The sequence below is a fragment of the Zonotrichia leucophrys genome, chromosome 20 (assembly GCF_028769735.1).
Source record: "Zonotrichia leucophrys gambelii isolate GWCS_2022_RI chromosome 20, RI_Zleu_2.0, whole genome shotgun sequence".
NCBI lineage: Eukaryota > Metazoa > Chordata > Aves > Passeriformes > Passerellidae > Zonotrichia > Zonotrichia leucophrys.
Window position 1 is genome coordinate 532,292 of NC_088189.1, and position 17,553 is coordinate 549,844.

The 17,553-nt window shown below is 54.4% G+C and overlaps 1 protein-coding gene across 1 annotated transcript in view; it reads right to left on the reverse strand.

Annotated features, from left to right (window-relative positions):
- Positions 1-12,836: 12,836 nt before the first annotated feature.
- The window catches only part of B4GALT5 (beta-1,4-galactosyltransferase 5), a 32,232-nt gene continuing 27,515 nt past the window's right edge, over positions 12,837-17,553 (reverse strand). Inside the window, exons 8-9 of the mRNA XM_064730081.1 lie at positions 16,841-16,942; positions 12,837-15,778 (exon numbers count right to left, since the gene is read on the reverse strand). Of these exons, the coding sequence (XP_064586151.1) occupies positions 15,631-15,778; positions 16,841-16,942 (250 nt within the window). The 3' untranslated portion in view covers positions 12,837-15,630. The remainder of the gene's footprint in view (positions 15,779-16,840; positions 16,943-17,553) is intronic.

Consider the following 17,553-nt stretch of genomic DNA (forward strand, 5'->3'; position numbering starts at 1 on the left):
CCCTCCTAAAGGCTCTGTGTGCTGCATCTCCCAGGGCATTTCTTAGTGTCCCCTTTGTTTTTCAAACAACAGCAGCTGGAGAAGGTCAGAAACCAGCAGATTTTATTTTGTTTTTCAGAAATAGCCCCACAATGAGCACTTGTCCAGAGAGCAGAGACCCCTGCTCAAGTCCTCCAGCTCAGCCCCCTCCCTGTCCTCAGCTGCTTTTGATTTAGGCACCTAAATCCCAACAACCTTACAACAAAACCTTTACCCCAGCACCTGAGCCAGTCATCCCCTGCCCTGCTGAGACTCATTTTCTGGCATGACTAAACATCTAAAAAGGTCAACAGCTAAGAAATTTCTATCCTCTCTGAATTCAGCGTCGGAGTGCTCTAAAAAGCATTTTTCTGTCCAAACTCCTCATTATAACACAGAATTCTGGTGAACACGTTGTTTTCTGCAAAAAGCAGTTGCAGTGCAGCTCTTCAGCAGAACACATGGGGCTCCTTCTCTGCAAAGGGCAAAGGATGTGGCAGGGCAGCCCTGGGAATCCTGCCCTGCACTCCTGCCAGCTCTGCAGGGCTCAGCCGGCCCCACACCCACCGGGGAGGGCACAAATTCCTGTGAACAGGTGAAAAACGGGGTCTGGCCAAACTCCCACCCAGCTGCCCCTCCAATCTCTGCTGGCTGGGGAGGAGAAGGGTCCCGAGGGAAGGGGAGAAAGAGCCCAGGGGCAGGAACCCCCCTGGGGCCCTGCAGGGGATGGGGCACATGGGGCAGGGCACACAGGGCTGCAGGATGGGGCACACGGGGCAGGGGCACACGGGGCAGGGGGACACGGGGCAGGGTCAGGCAGCCCAGCAGAGCTGAGTCCCCAGCCCACAGCACAGAGCGTGGCTCAGGGGCAGGGGCACACATGGCACAGCCCTCAGGAACTGGGCACCTCCCGTCCCCACGGCCTCCCTGCCACTCACTCTTCAAGTGTCTGACCCTGACCTTGGCCCTGGCACAGAGAGGTTTCTCTGCCTTCTCCCAGCCTTTACGTTCTGGCGTTCCAGTAACCAAAGTAACACCAATAATAATCTCTATTATGACAATTCTGAGGAATCTTTGTATTTTAAGAGAGTTGTCAGGTACCTAACAACAATACAAAGATTCTTCGGGATTGTCATAATGGAGATTTTTATTTTAGAAGAGTTATCAGCTACCTACCTTTGTCTTTTTCCATTCGTTAAATATTAACAACATAATTAACAACAGCCAACGTAATGCAAAATTCAAAAGGCTTTCAATTCAAGCTGTTAAGCCCCATTAAATCAGGAAATCCCAGCAAACTCCCAAACTTGACAATAACCATCATGTTTGAAGAGCAAGCAGCCATTTCAGTATTTCACAGCTGTTCTCCAAAATACTGTGATGGCCCTTCATGTTCAAGCTCAGCCTGCATTTTCAGCTGATCCCGCCACTCCTGTTGCTGTCAGAACCAGGCAGAGCCCCTGCCCGAGGGCTGTGGGAGGGAGCTGGGGGTGCCCCATCCCTGCTCTGCTCCGGGCATTCCCCAGCCCGGGCACACACCCTGTGCCAGCTCCATCCCGGGCATCCCCCAGCCCGGGCACCACACCCTGTGCCAGCTCCATCCCGGGCATCCCCCAGCCTGAGCATCCTGTGCCAGCTCCCCTTCCCCTGATCCCCCCCGGGCATCCCCCAGCCCGGGCACCACATCCTGTGCCAGCTCCATCCCGGGCATCCCCAGCCTGAGCACACATCCTGTGCCAGCTCCCCTCCCCCTGATCCCCCCAGGCATCCCCAGCCCGGGCACCACATCCTGTGCCAGCTCCCCTTCCCTGCTCCATCCCAGGCATCCCCCAGCCCGGGCACACATCCTGTGCCAGCTCCATCCCGGGCATCCCCAGCCTGAGCATCCTGTGCCAGCTCCCCTTCCCCTGCTCCATCCCGGGCATCCCCCAGCCCGGGCACCACACCCTGTGCCAGCTCCATCCCGGGCATCCCCCAGCCTGAGCATCCTGTGCCAGCTCCCCTTCCCCTGCTCCCCCTGCCCGCCCTGGCCCTGCTCAGAGGGCACAGCTGCCAGGACGGGGTGTGTGCCCCCCTGGCACACCCTCACCCCCCTGTGGGCAGCACATCCTGAGATGTTCTCCCCAGTTTTACTCACCCCTTCACCCTGTCTCTGTTTCCTGGCACGCTCACAGAGCTCAGCCACGGTCCTGCACAAAACCCAGAGAGGTGAGGAACCAAACCCACCCAGCTCTGCCCTGGCTCTGCTCCCCGTGGCTGCTCTTCAGTCCCTTTTCCCTTGCACATAAGGACTGAAGGAGGTTCTCCACCGAAATGAACAGAGGGTAATTCAATGCCTCTGCCCATCACAGCCTCCTCTCCAGGCCAGGGGGTCTCTGCCTGCCCTGCCCTGCCCTGCCCACCCCTTTGATTGGGAGAGGCTGTGCAGGGGCAGAGGAGGCCACGCAGCAATCCAGCTCCTCTGACCAGCCAGGACAGCTCCAGTTCCTCACCAGCACATCTCAGGCTCCATAAAGCAGCTGCAATTTCCTCCTGGCCTAAAGCTCTTGGTCCTGCAGGGGTGTTTTTCAACTTTCTGCAGTGAAATCCTGATAAGATGAGAATTGGCTTTTGGGGTGCTACATGTGGCTGCACAAACTGTTCCCACTTGCAGAGGGGAGGGAGAAGGGAGCTGGATGGCAGCAGTGTGGAGGCTGATGAGGGCTGGGTGAATGCCAGGGGCTGAGCTTCGGGGAATGTGCCACCCCTGGGAGCGGATGCCCATGGCCCCAGCAGCTGCTTTGCCATCTAAAGCAGATAATAGTCCCCAGGACTCCTGCAGGCAAGGGAATTCAATGAAGATGCATTGTAAAAAGTCAGACTCAACAATGTGAACAACAGGTCTCAGTATCTGTTCCTAAAGCATCCGTCTTTGTGGATTTCAATTTAGTAAACAACAAAAAAAAAAAAGAACAGTTCAATTTTGCAAAAAAATTGAATAAAACTAGAGTTTCCCTGTGGAAAAAGTTTAATTAGGATAGGAACAAGCACAAACAATCAGCATTGTCTGGGGAGCCACCCAGGAACTTCAGCAGTTTGTTTTACAAGTCTTTGCAGTGCCATTTGAAACCAAACCTCCCAATCATTTGCTTAATCAGGAGAAATGTGATGCTCCAGCCCTAATATGGACTAAAGTACATTTAGGGGGTGACTTTGTAGGTACAAACAAATCCTTTGGCCTGCTCACAGTTTCCAGGTTTGAATTCAGCGTTCCTGGATCCTGGAGGAGCAGGAGGGGCTGTGTCCCTGTGTCCCGGGGAGCAGGAGGCGGTGTCCTTCTCTGTGTCCCTCTCTCTGTGTCCCTCTCTCTGTCCCTCTGTCTGTGTCCCTCTCTCTGTCCCTCTCCCTGTGTCCCTCTGTCCCAGGAGCAGGAGCCCTTTGGATTCTGGCAGTTTCCCTTGAAACCTCTCCGGGATGAGCTGTCCAGGGCTCAGCTGCTGGGAATGACTGCAGAGCACACGCGGCCCCCTCAGAGCCTGGACACAGCCTCAAAGCTGCAGTCCCACAGCTGCAAAACTGACACAAACGAGGCTGGGCTGGACTGCAGCTCCTTCTACCAGTTCATCACCCCAGCGCACTGGCCAGTGCATGGCTGGGTCAAAAAGCAACAATTCTCAAGAAAGAGAGAGGTGGGAGATGGCAGCCAGGTGATGGAAAGCAGGCCCTTGCTGTTTTACTCAATGTTCAATTGATAGTGAACCTGATGTCTTTTTTGGGGCTGTGATATCCCAAAGTGGTATCTTTCCTTCTCAAACCCCAGGATTTATGGCCTAATGTCTTTCAAATCTGGTTCAGAAGAGGTCAGCAGAAGGAAAATGCCTCTGAGGGGATAAAGGAGTTGGTGCAGAAGAGCTGCCTCCTATTGCTCACTGGGGCACCTGCCTGACCTGCCCAGGGTGTTCTGTATTCTGTTACTTGTACCTCTGCCAAAGCTAAAAATGCTCAGGTTGGAATTTTCCACCATTTGTTGGTCTCTAGCAGGAATGAAAGGCCATTTTGGGAAAGTTAGCTACTTTCAATGACTCAACTAGGAGAAAATTACACAATATTAAGAGGGATAAGATGTTATTGGAGATGGTAAAGAATAAGAGTTTCATCTGACATTTGCAGGTTGCACTTCTGTGTAGATTAACAAGGGACAGGAATTAGGATTTTATGAGAAAACCTTAATTTTAGCATTTCATACCACCCAGCAGCTTTGTCTTGCAATCCAAGTATCCTTCTTACAAACTAACAGAATTAAACTACTTCAACTACAGCACCATAATGAAACCAACAGAGTAGAGCCAGGATTCTGGGAGATCTCCCACTGTATTGCAGCAATAAATAATTCCTGTAGTTTAGGGCTCTTCCTGATCCATGGTATAAAATCCAATTTTTAATTAAATAGATAAACAAGAACTTGTAAAAGCGTCTACACAATTTGCTGGGCAATAAACACAAACATAACAGATGGGTTTGCAGTGAAATCATACACTGGAGATACCGAAGGCACACGGTACATTTTCCACGTGATGACCTTTCTCTCAGGCTAAGGGACTTCAGCGGGGTTTGGGACCATCCCTGGGCTGGGTTTGGGGCCATCCCTGGGCCGGGTTTGGGACCATCCCTGGGCTGGGTTTGGGGCCATCCCTGGGCTGGGTTTGGGACCATCCCTGGGCTGCATTCAGGACCATTCCTGGGCTGGCTTTGGGGCCATTCCTGGGCCGGGTTTGGGACCATCCCTGGGCCAGGTTTGGGACCATCCCTGGGCCGGGTTTGGGGCCATTCTTGGGCCGGGTTTGGGGCCATTCCTGGGCCGGGTTTGGGGCCATCCCTGGGCCAGGTTTGGGACCATCCCTGGGCTGCATTCAGGACCATCGCTGCCAGGAGAGCTGCACTGTGCCTGGCTGCATTCAGTACCCTCCCACCCCACAGCTGCTCCAGCAGTTGGATGTTTCCCACTCCTCCAGGGGATCTCTTTTTCAGCCCAGCCTCCCCGAGGATGTTCCCTGGGCCAGAGCAGAGTCTGGGCCCCACACAGCAAAGCTGTGATGGAACAGAGCCCCAGAGTCATGGTCAGTGCTCTCCTGACCCCACACAGCACACACTGCTGTAGGGGTGCCCCCATTTCTGACCTTTGGGGTTCCACGGTGGCAAAGGAGGGAGCAAAGCCCGCTTGCTCTGTGCTGCAGCAGGAAGGACGGAGCGGGGCTGTGGGGTAAAACCGGCTCTATATTTAAGGGCTGCACTGGGTTGTTATGGCAACAGGAATTCCAGCCACCACCGCGGGCTGCTCCGACGCCTCCCTGCCATCCTCTGCAGAGCCCAACTTTGCATCACGCCGCAGCTCCTGCCGAACGCCTGGGCTGAAGGGGAGGGGGAAAATGTGCAACTCATCTTCTCCCAGAGAGCCTTTTCCTGCAGGAGTGCCAGGAAAATGAGAACGGCTCTAAGGACTGCCTGTGGATGCAGCACCAAACCCAGCTCCAGCAGCAGGAAGGTTCAGACCCAAACCCAAACCAAACCCAGCTCCAGCAGCAGGAGGGTTCAGACCCAAACCCAAACCCAGCTCCAGCAGCAGGAAGGTTCAGACCCAAACCCAAACCAAACCCAGCTCCAGCAGCAGGAAGGTTCAGATCCAAATCCAAACCAAACCCAGCTCCAGCACAGGAGGGTTCAGACCCAAATCTGTTGCGGTGTGTTTCATATTCCAATACAAACCCAAACCAAACCCAGCTCCAGCACAGGAGGGTTCAGACCCAAACCCAAACCAAACCCAGCTCCAGCACAGGAGGGTTCAGATCCAAATCCAAACCAAACCCAGCTCCAGGAGCAGGAAGGTTCAGACCAAAACCCAAACCAAACCCAGCTCCAGCAGCAGGAAGGTTCAGATCCAAATCCAAACCAAACCCAGCTCCAGCACAGGAGGGTTCAGACCCCCCAGCCCTGGGGCCCACAGGGACTGGGAGCCCCAGCACAGCAAGCCCAGCTGGTGTCCCCAGGGGGCAAACACAGGGCTGCTGCTGTGTCCTGTGGGTGGGGATGCCCCTGCTGCCACAGCCCAGCAGGCAGAGCCGGGCTCGCAAACACCAGCAGCCACCCTGGGGCCGCTTCCCCTCACTCAGTTCCTTCTGTCTGACTGCTGAAAGTCTGCATTTCATCCACACATCCATCTATGCACTTATATGGTCCTCATCTCCACCATGTCCAAATCTCAAGGGCTACCAGGACATTGTTTGCTTTTTTCTTGCAGCTATCATGCTGGAATTCATAAACAGAAAAGCTGTGTGTGAGACACATGCCCTGCTACCACAGCCTGGGCTGAGCCCTGCGTCCAAGTTTGGGCACTGCTCATCCAGGGAGCCAGGCCCCCACTGGCCAGAGCCCAGAGGGCAGCAAAAGGAGTGACCAGAGATGTGGAAAACAGCCGCTGAGGAGAGGTGGAGGAAAATGGTCAGCTCATGGAAACAGAAGGCACAGCAGAGATGGGGTGACAGTTTTCTGTTCATAAAAGGCTTCTGTAGAGGACAGCAATGGTTTGTGTTCCTTGTCTGCTGGAAACTGGACAAAATACAATAGGAAGGGAGAATTGGGATGACTGTTGGGAACAAAAAGGGTAAAGTCCTGGGCTAGTATGCCCAAGGACAATAGGGAGTGGAGACATCATTAGGGCTTTCAAGAAAAGGATCTTTGAGCACCTGTCAGGATGGTCTAGACATATTGATCCTGGCTTGGTGCAGGAGGATGGATTAGGGTACATCTCCATCTCCCTTCCTGCCACGCTGTGATTGCTCTGTGAGAACCTCACGTGTGCACTGCAATTACACACCCCTGGAGCACTGGAGTCATCTTGGTTGCAGTGCCAGAATTGGGGCTGGTGTTTCAGAAGGTACCAAAGGTTCTCAGCGTCCCCTGGGCCCACCTTGTGTCTCACACTCAGCAGTTCCCAGCCTGGCCATGCCAGCCTGGGAGCTCAGTGTCCCACCAGGAGCACTCAAGTGGTCTCTGCTCCACTTGTCAGTGATTCTCCTTTACCTTTAACCAGCAAATCCTGTTATTAATCTATTGACCCCCCTCTTAGAAATGGCAGCAATGCAACAACACCTTCCTGCAGCCCATCAGTTCCTGGTTTCCAAAGCTGCTTCTGCTAAACAGTCTTGCCTGTTCTGGCATTAACAGCACATTAACATGTCAGTCAGCCCCAATGGGGTGGCTGCTGAGCAGCAGGGCAGCTTGAATCCCAACTGATTTGAATGGCAAATATTTAAAAAAAATAAAATTGATAACTGAAAAGAAGAGAAAATGAAGAGTTGCTGGTAACCAGAAGAGGCAGAAGAGGAGCACCAGAACCGCTGCATCATCCAGCTACACCCACACAGCAGCCCTGCAGCCTGGCCTCTGCTTCAGTCACTGCTCCTCACTCACCTTGAACTGCTGCCATGGCTGAAGGAAACCGGAGAAACAGGAGAAGGCAGAAAACCACAAGGCCTGCATTACCCTAAAATAAACACCTGAAAGGGCCCGGAGCTGTTCAGGGGAGCTGGAGTGAGCAGAGTCCCCACAAAGCAGCGCCTGGGTCAGGGACAGCACCGCCCTGGTGACAAATGCCCGGGGTGACAGGAGCCCCATCCCGGCTCCCACACGGCTCCCAGGCCCCCAGGGGCTGTGGAAGGGCAGCAAGACCACCAGCACTGCAATGTAAGACTGGAGGAAAAGCAGCCCATCAGCAGCGCAGCAAGGTATCAGATGGACCAGCTTGGGTATTTTTGTTCTTGGTAATAAATAAATAAATAAAATTGTGATGATTAAGTGGAAGTAAAATAGCCCTGTTATTGATACAAGTGCCTTTGCAGCGCATTAAACCCAAGTAATTTAAAGACCAGAGCACTTCATATAAATAATTAATTATTTTTTGGTTAGCACGATGCCACTGTAGCTGCCCAAATTTTCAAAGACGGGGTTGCTTTTTAATTAGAATATGGTCATTACAAATGCACGTGGGTCTTTAATCATTCATGTTGGAAACAAGCTGACTTGGTCATGCATCAGAGAGAATAAAGCTGCTCTTATGTCTCTCTAGATCACACCCAGCAAACCTCAGGGCTGCAAAAATGTGAGGTCTGCCCTGTGACTGGAGTGTGTTTTCACCCCTGTGCAGCCCTGGGAGGATGCATTTGCTGAGGCCAGACTAAGAGGATGAGGTGTTGGAGAGCCAATGGCATGCAGAACCAGCCTGGCCCAGCAGCAGCCTCAGGCAGGTTCTCCCCAGCAAACAGGGATGTTCTGAAGGTGGACAGCCAGAGTGCGGGTGATTTCTTTTAAGGGTTTAATTGTGTCCTTGCTAATAACCCTGCAGGGAACCGTCCTCTCCCTCCTTTTCCAGATCTCTGGCTCTGGAGAGTCAGTCCCAGCTGGTTGGTGGGGCTGGCCCAGGCAAGGACAGAGCACAGGAACCCCAGCCCTGAGCAGCAGATACTGAGGGCATCTCCCAGCTGCTTTGCTGCTTTGCTGCTTTGCTGCTCTGCCTTTTCAGATGGAGCTTTCCAGAGATGCTTCCTTCTCCCCGCATGCAAAGAGAGGCCAAAATTCGGGTGCTGCCCTGAAGCCTCGCTGCAGTCGCCTTGCAGGGGTTTGCCCAAATCACGGCCCCGCAGCTTGGACAGAGCCCGGGCAGGCGCGGGGCAGCGGCGGCGGCTCAGCCGTGCCCGCAGTGCCACCTATTGCCAGCAGTGCCATCTATTGCCAGCAGTGCCACCTCTTGCCAGCAGTGCCACCTATTGCCAGCAGTGCCACCTATTGCCAGCAGTGCCAGCAGTGCCACCTATTGCCAGCAGTGCCACCTATTGCCAGCAGTGCCACCTATTGCCAGCAGTGCCAGCAGTGCCATCTATTGCCAGCAGTGCCACCTATTGCCAGCACTGCCACCTATTGCCGGCAGTGCCCGCAGTGCCATCTATTGCCGGCAGTGCCACCTATTGCCAGCAGTGCCATCTATTGCCGAGCTCGGCTCTGCCGCACCGGGCCAGCCCGGGGCACCAGGCAGGGAGGGAAAAGGCCAATTCCCACCTGGAGCAGGGACACTTCCCCATTAGCCCACACACTGCTCCACGTTGCTAAAAAAGCAGAGAGCTTTTTAAATATCTGTGTGTTAGACCACGCTAATCTCAAACCCCGTGATATCTCAGAGCCGAGTTCCCCATCTCCACAGGGATCATCTCCAAGTCCTTCTCCAGGTCCAACTCCCTCAGGTCCCAGCAGGAGGAACCATTGTCCTTGGGCCGGTGGAAAGCAGCCAGGAAAATGGGGCTGGGTGAGTGCTCCCAGCCCGCTGAGCTGGGGCTGTCAGCATCTGGCCGTGTCAGGGGCTGCTGGAGCCACCCCCGGGGCTCTGCAGGGCCACACACACCCCAGGCCAGCACACGCTCTCAAGGTACCTTAAAGGAAAAGAGAACAAACCCCCAAACCCAGCAACGGAACAGCAGCTGAGCTCCAGAAGTCTGACCCGGCTGGCCCTGCCAGGGTTTGCTGGGCACCGTGGGTCTCCATCCTCCCCAGAGCCCCCCAGGCCTGGCAGGGACAGCTGGGGCTGTGCAGCCTCCTCACCCTGCCCCAGCCCGCCCTGGGGACGCCACTGAACAGAGAAAAACATTCCACTTCTTCACTTCAGCCAAACATTTCAGCAGCTTGTCTCTTCCCTCACACATCTTGCAATACTTTGTCATCATAAATTGCCTCTGGTTTATGTTAACTAAAACCCTCTCTTGTTCGGTATCTGGTTTGAAAAATGTTGGCAATAAGCAGGAGTTCAGAGCAGATTTATATCCACAGACCCTGTGGAGCACTGGGACGAGTTTCCCAGAACGCCAACCCAAGTTTACCAAATAAGAACATGAAAAACCCCAAGAACTCATTCACATCATCCAGCTCACACATGGCAGATCCACGAGGGCAGCGGGAATCTGACAGCATAAACCACAGGCAGACATTGCAGTGCCCATGGACATGGAAGAAAAGCAGGGACTGCAGTGCCTCGGGAGGAGAGAGAGCTTGAAAAGTCTGCAGGATCGAGTTTAAACATTCACCACATCCTAAACTGCACCTGGTGGGACACAGGAGATGCTTCCAGGGAGCAGCTGCTGCCAGTGGCTTGCACGGGGTTTGGGAGCAGGGATGAGTGAGTTAAGCCTTCAAGACACCTTGATTTTCCAAGAGTCACATAGCTCCCAACAAACTTCTCACTGTGGAAAAAACCTCTAAAGATAGAGTCGTGGGATGTGCAGAAAGACCTGTGTCCTTTTCCAAATGCCTTCCCAGATTGCCCCAGCTTACATCCCAACCTCCTTCTCTGTAGCCCAACACCTGGCTTTTGGGCCAAACAAACGGTGTCACAAGGCTGCCTGGGGCACCTCCAAGGCCAAGAAGCCAAAGCCTCCGGCTGCCTCCCCTGGGCTCGTGGGGATGCGCTTTCCCTCTGCACTCGACATCTCTGACAAACTGGGATTTCTCCCCCTCCGGCAAGAACAGGACCCCGTTCTCTCTCTAGCAAGGAGAATTCCGTGTTCTCCGGGAGAGGGCTGGTGCTGCAGTGTGCCGGTGGGGACGCGGCGTGGCAGCCCCGCAGGTGGGGACACGGAGCACGGGGACACTGGGACACGGGGACACGGGGACACGGGGATACAGGGACACGGGGACACGGGGATACGGGAACACAGGGACAGGCGGCACGGGGACACGGGGACACGGGGACACGGGACCGGGATGGGGATACAGGATACGGGATACGGGTACGGGGATACGGGACACGGGACACGGGGATACGGGATACAGGGATACGGGATACGGGATACAGGCACGGACGGGATGGGGATACGGATACGGGGATACGGGGATACGGTTACGGGATACGGGGACACGGGACACGGGACACGGGACACGGGAACGGACCGGTGCCGCAGCCCCGCAGCCGGGCCGGGCCGGGGCCGCTCCTCCCGGCGCCGCCAGAGATCGCTGTGGGAGCGCCGCCAGCCCGGCCCAGCCCTGTCCCAAAGCCCGGCCCCGCTCGGCGCCCCCAGCCCAGCCCCGCTGCCCAGTGCCCGGTTCCGGGGGCACCGAGGCTCCAGCCCACCTGCGGCTTGTTGAGCTGAGCCGGCTGCGGCTCCGGTGCCCGGGGCTCCCCTCCTCCGGCCGCCCGGGCTGGTTTGGGGCTGAGCCCTTTCCGCTCGCCCCACGGTCCCCGTCGCTCGCCAGCCGTGGCCGGGCAGCCCCAGCGCAGCCCATCCTGAGGAGCGGGGCCCGCACCAGGCTCCGAACGCCCCCGGCAGCGACGCGGACCGAGCCTGGCAGGGGCTCTCCAGCGGAGGTGACCCGGGCTCGGGGAGCTGCCCCAGGCACAGCCCGGGCTCCCTCCAGGCCCGGTGCCGGCGGTCACTGCCCATTATGCTGCAGTAACGCCCGGCCGTGGTTCATTTACCGCCCGACAGGCTCTAAGCCCGCACGGGAACGAGCTCTGTTAGGCACGGCATCTCTGTCACCCCTGTGCGCCCCAGGACTGGCTGCCGGCCCGGCCGTGTCCAGGCTCCTCAGCTCGGTCACCTGGGAAAGGTTTCCAGCCGCAGCAGCGGCTCTGAACTGTGAATGGATGTGCTTGTCCGGCTCAGCGATCAGCCCTGAGCCCTGTGCTGGAGGCAGCTGTTGATAACAAAGCCCCTGATACACACAGGTACCCGGGTGGGTCCGGGGCTGTCACCCCATTAATTGGCATTAATAATGCCATTAGCTGCTCTAATGGCATGGAAGGCAGCAGCGCTGGGATGAGGTGGGGCGGCGCACGGCACCTGTCACACGGCGGCCCGTGGGTTCACGGCCACCAGAAGGTGCCGCGCAGGTGAGCAGGCGGCCCCGGCCGTGCAAGAGGGTCCCGAAGGTGGCACCGCACCCGCGGCCCTCGGACCGTCCGTGCGGCTCCAGGCGGCGCTGGTGGAGAGGATTTCCCAGCCGAGCGTCCCGGCATCCTGCGGCTCTCCCGGCTGACCAGCCCGGCCTGTTGGGCTCAGCCGCCGCGGCCCATCCGCATCCCCGCCAGCGGGGCGAGGGAGCAGCCGAGCGCCGCTGCCCACGGGGAGAGCGGGTCAGGAGCCGCCGGCACTGCAGGAGCCCCGGGGCTCGCACCCTCCCCGCCGCCCTCCCGCGGGCGCTGGGGCAGCGCTGGAAGGAGCCCGACACCCCCGGCTCCAGCCCAGCGCCGCGGGTGGGAGGAAGCTTCCCAGAAGACGGAGAGCTAAAAAAAGGCAAGGCTTGGAGCAACCCGGGGCTGCCAGCTATTTATTCTAGCATGCCTGTACGCTGCAGAGCAGGAGAAAGATATTTTAAAGCTGCTGCAAGGAAGCTTGTCTGCCTGCCTGGGTTTGTTGTCCAAAAATGCAATTACCAACAGTCCCCAGCACCAGTCCTGCACCACCTTTAGCCAAGTGCCTTCCTAACACCCTAAGGCAGCCAACCCCTCCATCAGAACTACACTGAAGCAGATGCTTGGAGAAAAGGCTTAGGCACCAACACATCAGGAAGAGTTTGGGGAGCATTCACATCTCACATTCTATTTATTTCTGGTCCTAATGAGAAATGAGAAATCCTAATGAGAAATTTCTTACCAGCTTTTAGCATCAAGGGCTCACCCTTACTGCTCAAACTCTCATTGACACTTACCCCTCTGGGCTTACAAACCTCACCTCCTACCAAAAAAGCACACCCCAGCCTCCTGTTTAAAAAAAAAAAAACAAAAAAAGCAAAGCACTGCAATCTCTGTTCTTGGATATGTATTTTTTACTGAAAAAATCATTCATAAATTAACAAATACAAAAATGTACAAACACATGGGTAAATAAATGTAATGACACAAAGGATTGCTTTGCTGAGAAGTGTGTGTGTGTTGTAAAACACTAATCTTCAGTGCAAAAATGTCCCCCTGGCACCTCTTAAAAACATAACAGTAAGCTCAAAAGCCATGATGATGGAAAGCTGCTTGAGAGTTTAAAGCCACTTCTGATGGTGAGGGGCCTGAAGTGCGTGGCCGATGCTCAGACGGTACCTCCCTTAGAGAAGCAGAGCTTTATGGAGAATTAACTGTCAATAAATAGTTTTGCAAATAAAACCCACATGGCTCATTTAAAAAAATAAATCAGCATCGCACAGGACCTGCCCTCCAGCAGGGCTGAGTGACGGCGCTGATGTGGAAGGGGCAAACGAGTGGCCTTGTCGAACTTCAGCTGCCAGAATATGTACAAGTTCTCCATAATACAAGAATTTTTACACCATAACAGCACATGCGCTTGACAGTATGTTTTTAACAGTTACATTTACTATACAGTATTTGACATAGCTGATAAGATTAACAGTGCACATTTTCAGATAATCCACATTTTAAAAAGGGAAAAAAACCTCAACGTGGTTAGAAGGAAGGATGGGATGCTGCTGGGGATGGACCCTTCTGTGCCAACCGCAGAGTGCAGTTCTGAGCAGAGGTAACGGCTTTTGTTCCACACCAGGTGCGCCGGGTGTCAGGGACATGGAAGGCTGAGGATCCCAACTAAGGTAGTTCAACACTTACTCACACACACATGCATGATTCCGGGGTAGTGAACTTGGACTAGTTGAAATACATTCCTTGTTTGAAGCACCATTAAACAAAGACAGGTTTCTAGCAAGGTCTCAAGATGAAAGAAAAGAGGGGCAGGGCAACGCGGGTTCAACACCCAGAAAGGGTCCACGTGAATTACAGATCAAGACTCCGAAGCAAAAGTCTTTATTGCTGTATGCGCCAGAAAAAGCAAATCCTCACCTCTGCCTATAAATAACCAGGCTGAATTCCCTCGGGAAGCGAGTTTAAAGCACATGTAAGTTCAGAGACTTTAAAACTTAGTTACAAACTCATCAGCGCTTTTCAAGGGCAGGCTCGCTGTCCTCTCATGCCGGCCGATAAGATCTACACAAAACTTGTGTTTTCTAAACTAACGTTTTCTGGATACAGGTTAGGAATGCCCTGGGCAGTCACACCCACCACAGATGCGTATGGGGATCATACGTCCACAGAACTGAGGAAACAGTGTAAACCATGAGAAGTTAAGGAAACCGAAGGCAAAAAATGCAATGAAAGAGCTGAAGTCCTTCGGAGGTCAAGTACCCGCCCTTGTTGTGTGGAAATACAAACTAAAACCAACACCCAATGCATTTACTTTTAAGTCAGAGAGGTCCAGTGAAAGTGGTGGTGTCAGTGCTGTGTAAGGGCTGGACTGTGTCCGTGGGGACAGGGCCCGAAGTGCAGCCTGCCCACGGTGTGAAGGACAGAGGGATGGCATTGGGTGGCTGGGTGGGCTGTCAGACCCAGCTCTGGCTCCCAGTCCTCATATTTTCACATGTCCTTCATGTCTCTCACTGAGCTGGGACCCCGTCCCATGGCTGTGCCCATGCCAGTGCTGCCAGGTACCGAGGGGGACAGCACAAGGTGCTGCCCGCCCCTGACAGCACCTCTGTGTTGGATTTACACAATAAATACAAACTAAACCAACCTCCCCAACCATTCCAGCACGTTCCAGAGTGAGGGCAAGCTGCTGTGGGAAGGGCTCACATGGGAGCAGTGGCTCCATCCCAGCCCCTCTGGCTCAGCCCTGCTGTCAGTGGGACAGAGCCACAGCCACAGGACTGCCTTCCACAGGGCTTTTGGACTCATTGCACATCACGCTGCAAAAGTGACAGAAAAGGGAGGGTTTGTAACAAACATTCCCATTTCCTCACCCTCCCTGAACAAGCCAGCCCTGTGGTTTCTGGAATGAGTGATGACCCGGCTGTATTTCTCACCCACTGCACTGGAAGGTTCTGGGCCCTGGCCCACAAACATTTCTGCAAATGCCCAGCTGGGATCATGCGAGCAGGCTCAGGAGCTTAAAAGGGAACACCTTGCACAAGTACAGTGATGCTCACACAAGTGTTTTCAGAACTCAGGACTAAAATGAGTGACCATATGTAAACCTCTCGCTTGGACTTGAGCCATAGGAGAAAAATAAAAAGGGGTGATTTACACAGCATATTTACACTTACACTTCTTTAAGAAGCGATTCTGTTGTATGTACTTCAAGCAGATCATTTTAAAAACCGCACAGACATAGAAGAATGGCATCAGAAATCGTCTGATCTCCCACCAGGGCAGTTGCCACCCAAATTGCTCGCGACGTTCACTGCCAAGCAGCCAGAGTCCCTCAGCTGAGCCGCTTCCCGGAGGAGAGAGCGCATCCCAGGAGAGTCCCAGTGCCAGAGATTGCTAGAGGAGGAATGTGGAGACGAGAGCAGCAGGTCGAACTGTTGTCCTGAAACCCAGAAAGCAAGTGGCAGAAGAAATAAAGAGACTGCTGAGCTCGCTGCCCAGGTATCGGTCTGGATTGGTACAGCTAGGGCAATTTGTGCGTGCACTTTCAGCCTCATTCTCCAAAATACTGTGATCCTTCATTCGACAAAGTGTTGCTTGTCCTCAGTAACCCTTGGAAAAGAAAGTCTAGTGTGGTGCTTTCTTGGTGGAGGGCAGAGCAAAGTTATTTTCTGCTCTTAATATTCGGTCACCAGAGCCAGCTCCGGTGTCAGGTTAACAGTGATGTTCTTATACAAGGCGTCATATGTGACGTTTGGAAAGTAGTTCAAGTTATTGAGGCCGTCCAGGGCTTGCCTTTCTTTTGACTTCCTCAGCAAGGCGTACCTGTGCAACGAGAACCAGAGGCCAGAGTCACTTCATGGATCTCATAGCACCTGCAAACTCCTCCCGGGACTACCAGAACACCGTTCAGGAGCAGCTACAGAGCAATGAACTTCTGAGTCCTTAATAAAGGCAACCATCACATTTGAATACCCTATGTTAGTAAATACCAGAAAATTCCAGAGAAGTCTATCCCTTGATAAAGGGCAAAATGCTCACTGTGCCACCAGCAAGCACTCAGCCACCAAAACAACCTGTGGCACCTGCCCAAAGGGGTCCTGCCAAGCCCACCTTCCACACCATCCCAGGGAGACACAGCTGAAGGGGGACGTGTCCTTGCCACCTTGATGAAACCAGACATGAACAAGAACAGAACTAAATGGCTTTAGTCTGAGGGATGGGGGCAAGGAAGTAAAACCAGCAGAATGGTGATATAGGGAAGGAAACTGCAGCTGGTGCACAAAAGCAGCCTCAAACACACTGAGAGGCAGCATGAGGAAATAGAAAGAGGAGGGTTGTGAGAGGAAAATAGGCAGAAATATCTCAGCAGGACAGAGACTCCCTTGAGCACAGTGCTGGGGGCCTGGAGGCCCCAGGGCGAGCGGGAGCTGGGCACAGAGAAGGGACCAGGGAAGGGCTGTGCCATGAGGCAGGGGAAGGTGCTGGCTGAGAACAAAGGGGGAAGTACCAGGAACCAGAGCTCAGTCCCATGCCATTATCAGCCTGCCATGCTTCACTGGTTTGACTAAATATGGTTTTTTCAAACCAAAAGCAACTTCTCTTTTTCAAGAGTGAAGTCAGAGAAGCATCTCTGCCTGGCTGCATTCTGTGCAACAGAGAAATGAAAAGTAGGGCTAAAGATGGAAACTCAAATGAAAACACCCCCAAAAACGAGTCTGCTGCAAAAGAAGACCAGCAGATAGCTCAAATCTCTGCAGCAGCAACCTACAGCCCCTCTGCAGAACAGAGCCTGCACTGCTTGTCCAGCAGCTGCTCAGCTACAAGTGTTACCTCCTGAAGTTGTTTGTGAAAGATGTATTAGGATTCTTTAAAAAATTTACTTGCCTTCCTAGGAACTGCACTTCACCCCGATGATGGTGGGGAATTGATTTATATTTCCCTGTGTCTCCTTCTGGTCGAGTCACCGAGTAGCCTGCATACTGCACTCTGCATTAGAAAGGGGAGAAATAAAATAAAATAAACAAAAAATAATCACCCGTTGTGTTTGCTGTGCTGGCAGTGCTTCAGGGCTGCACTCAGAGCTCCTGGGGCCATGGCTCAGCCTTCCCACCCACGGAGCAGCCACACAAACCTCCCGCTGCCCTGGGCTCAGGCACGTCCCTCAGCACCTCGGGGCCCGCTCAGCAGCAGCGTGGGACACTGCACAGAGCCAGGCCTCAAAGTGGGACACTGCACAGAGCCGGGCCTGGGACACTGCACAGAGCCAGGCCTGGGACACTGCACAGAGCCAGGCCTCAAAGTGGGACACTGCACAGAGCCGGGCCTGGGACACTGCACAGAGCCGGGCCTGGGACACTGCACAGAGCCGGCCTCGGAGAGGGACACTGCACAGAGCCGGGCCTGGGACACTGCACAGAGCCGGGCCTCAAAGTGGGACACTGCACAGAGCCGGGCCTCAAGGTGGGACACTGCACAGAGCCGGGCCTCAAAGTGGGACACTGCACAGAGCCAGGCCTGGGACACTGCACAGAGCCGGGCCTCAGAGAGGGACACTGCACAGAGCCAGGCCTGGGACACTGCACAGAGCCGGGCCTGGG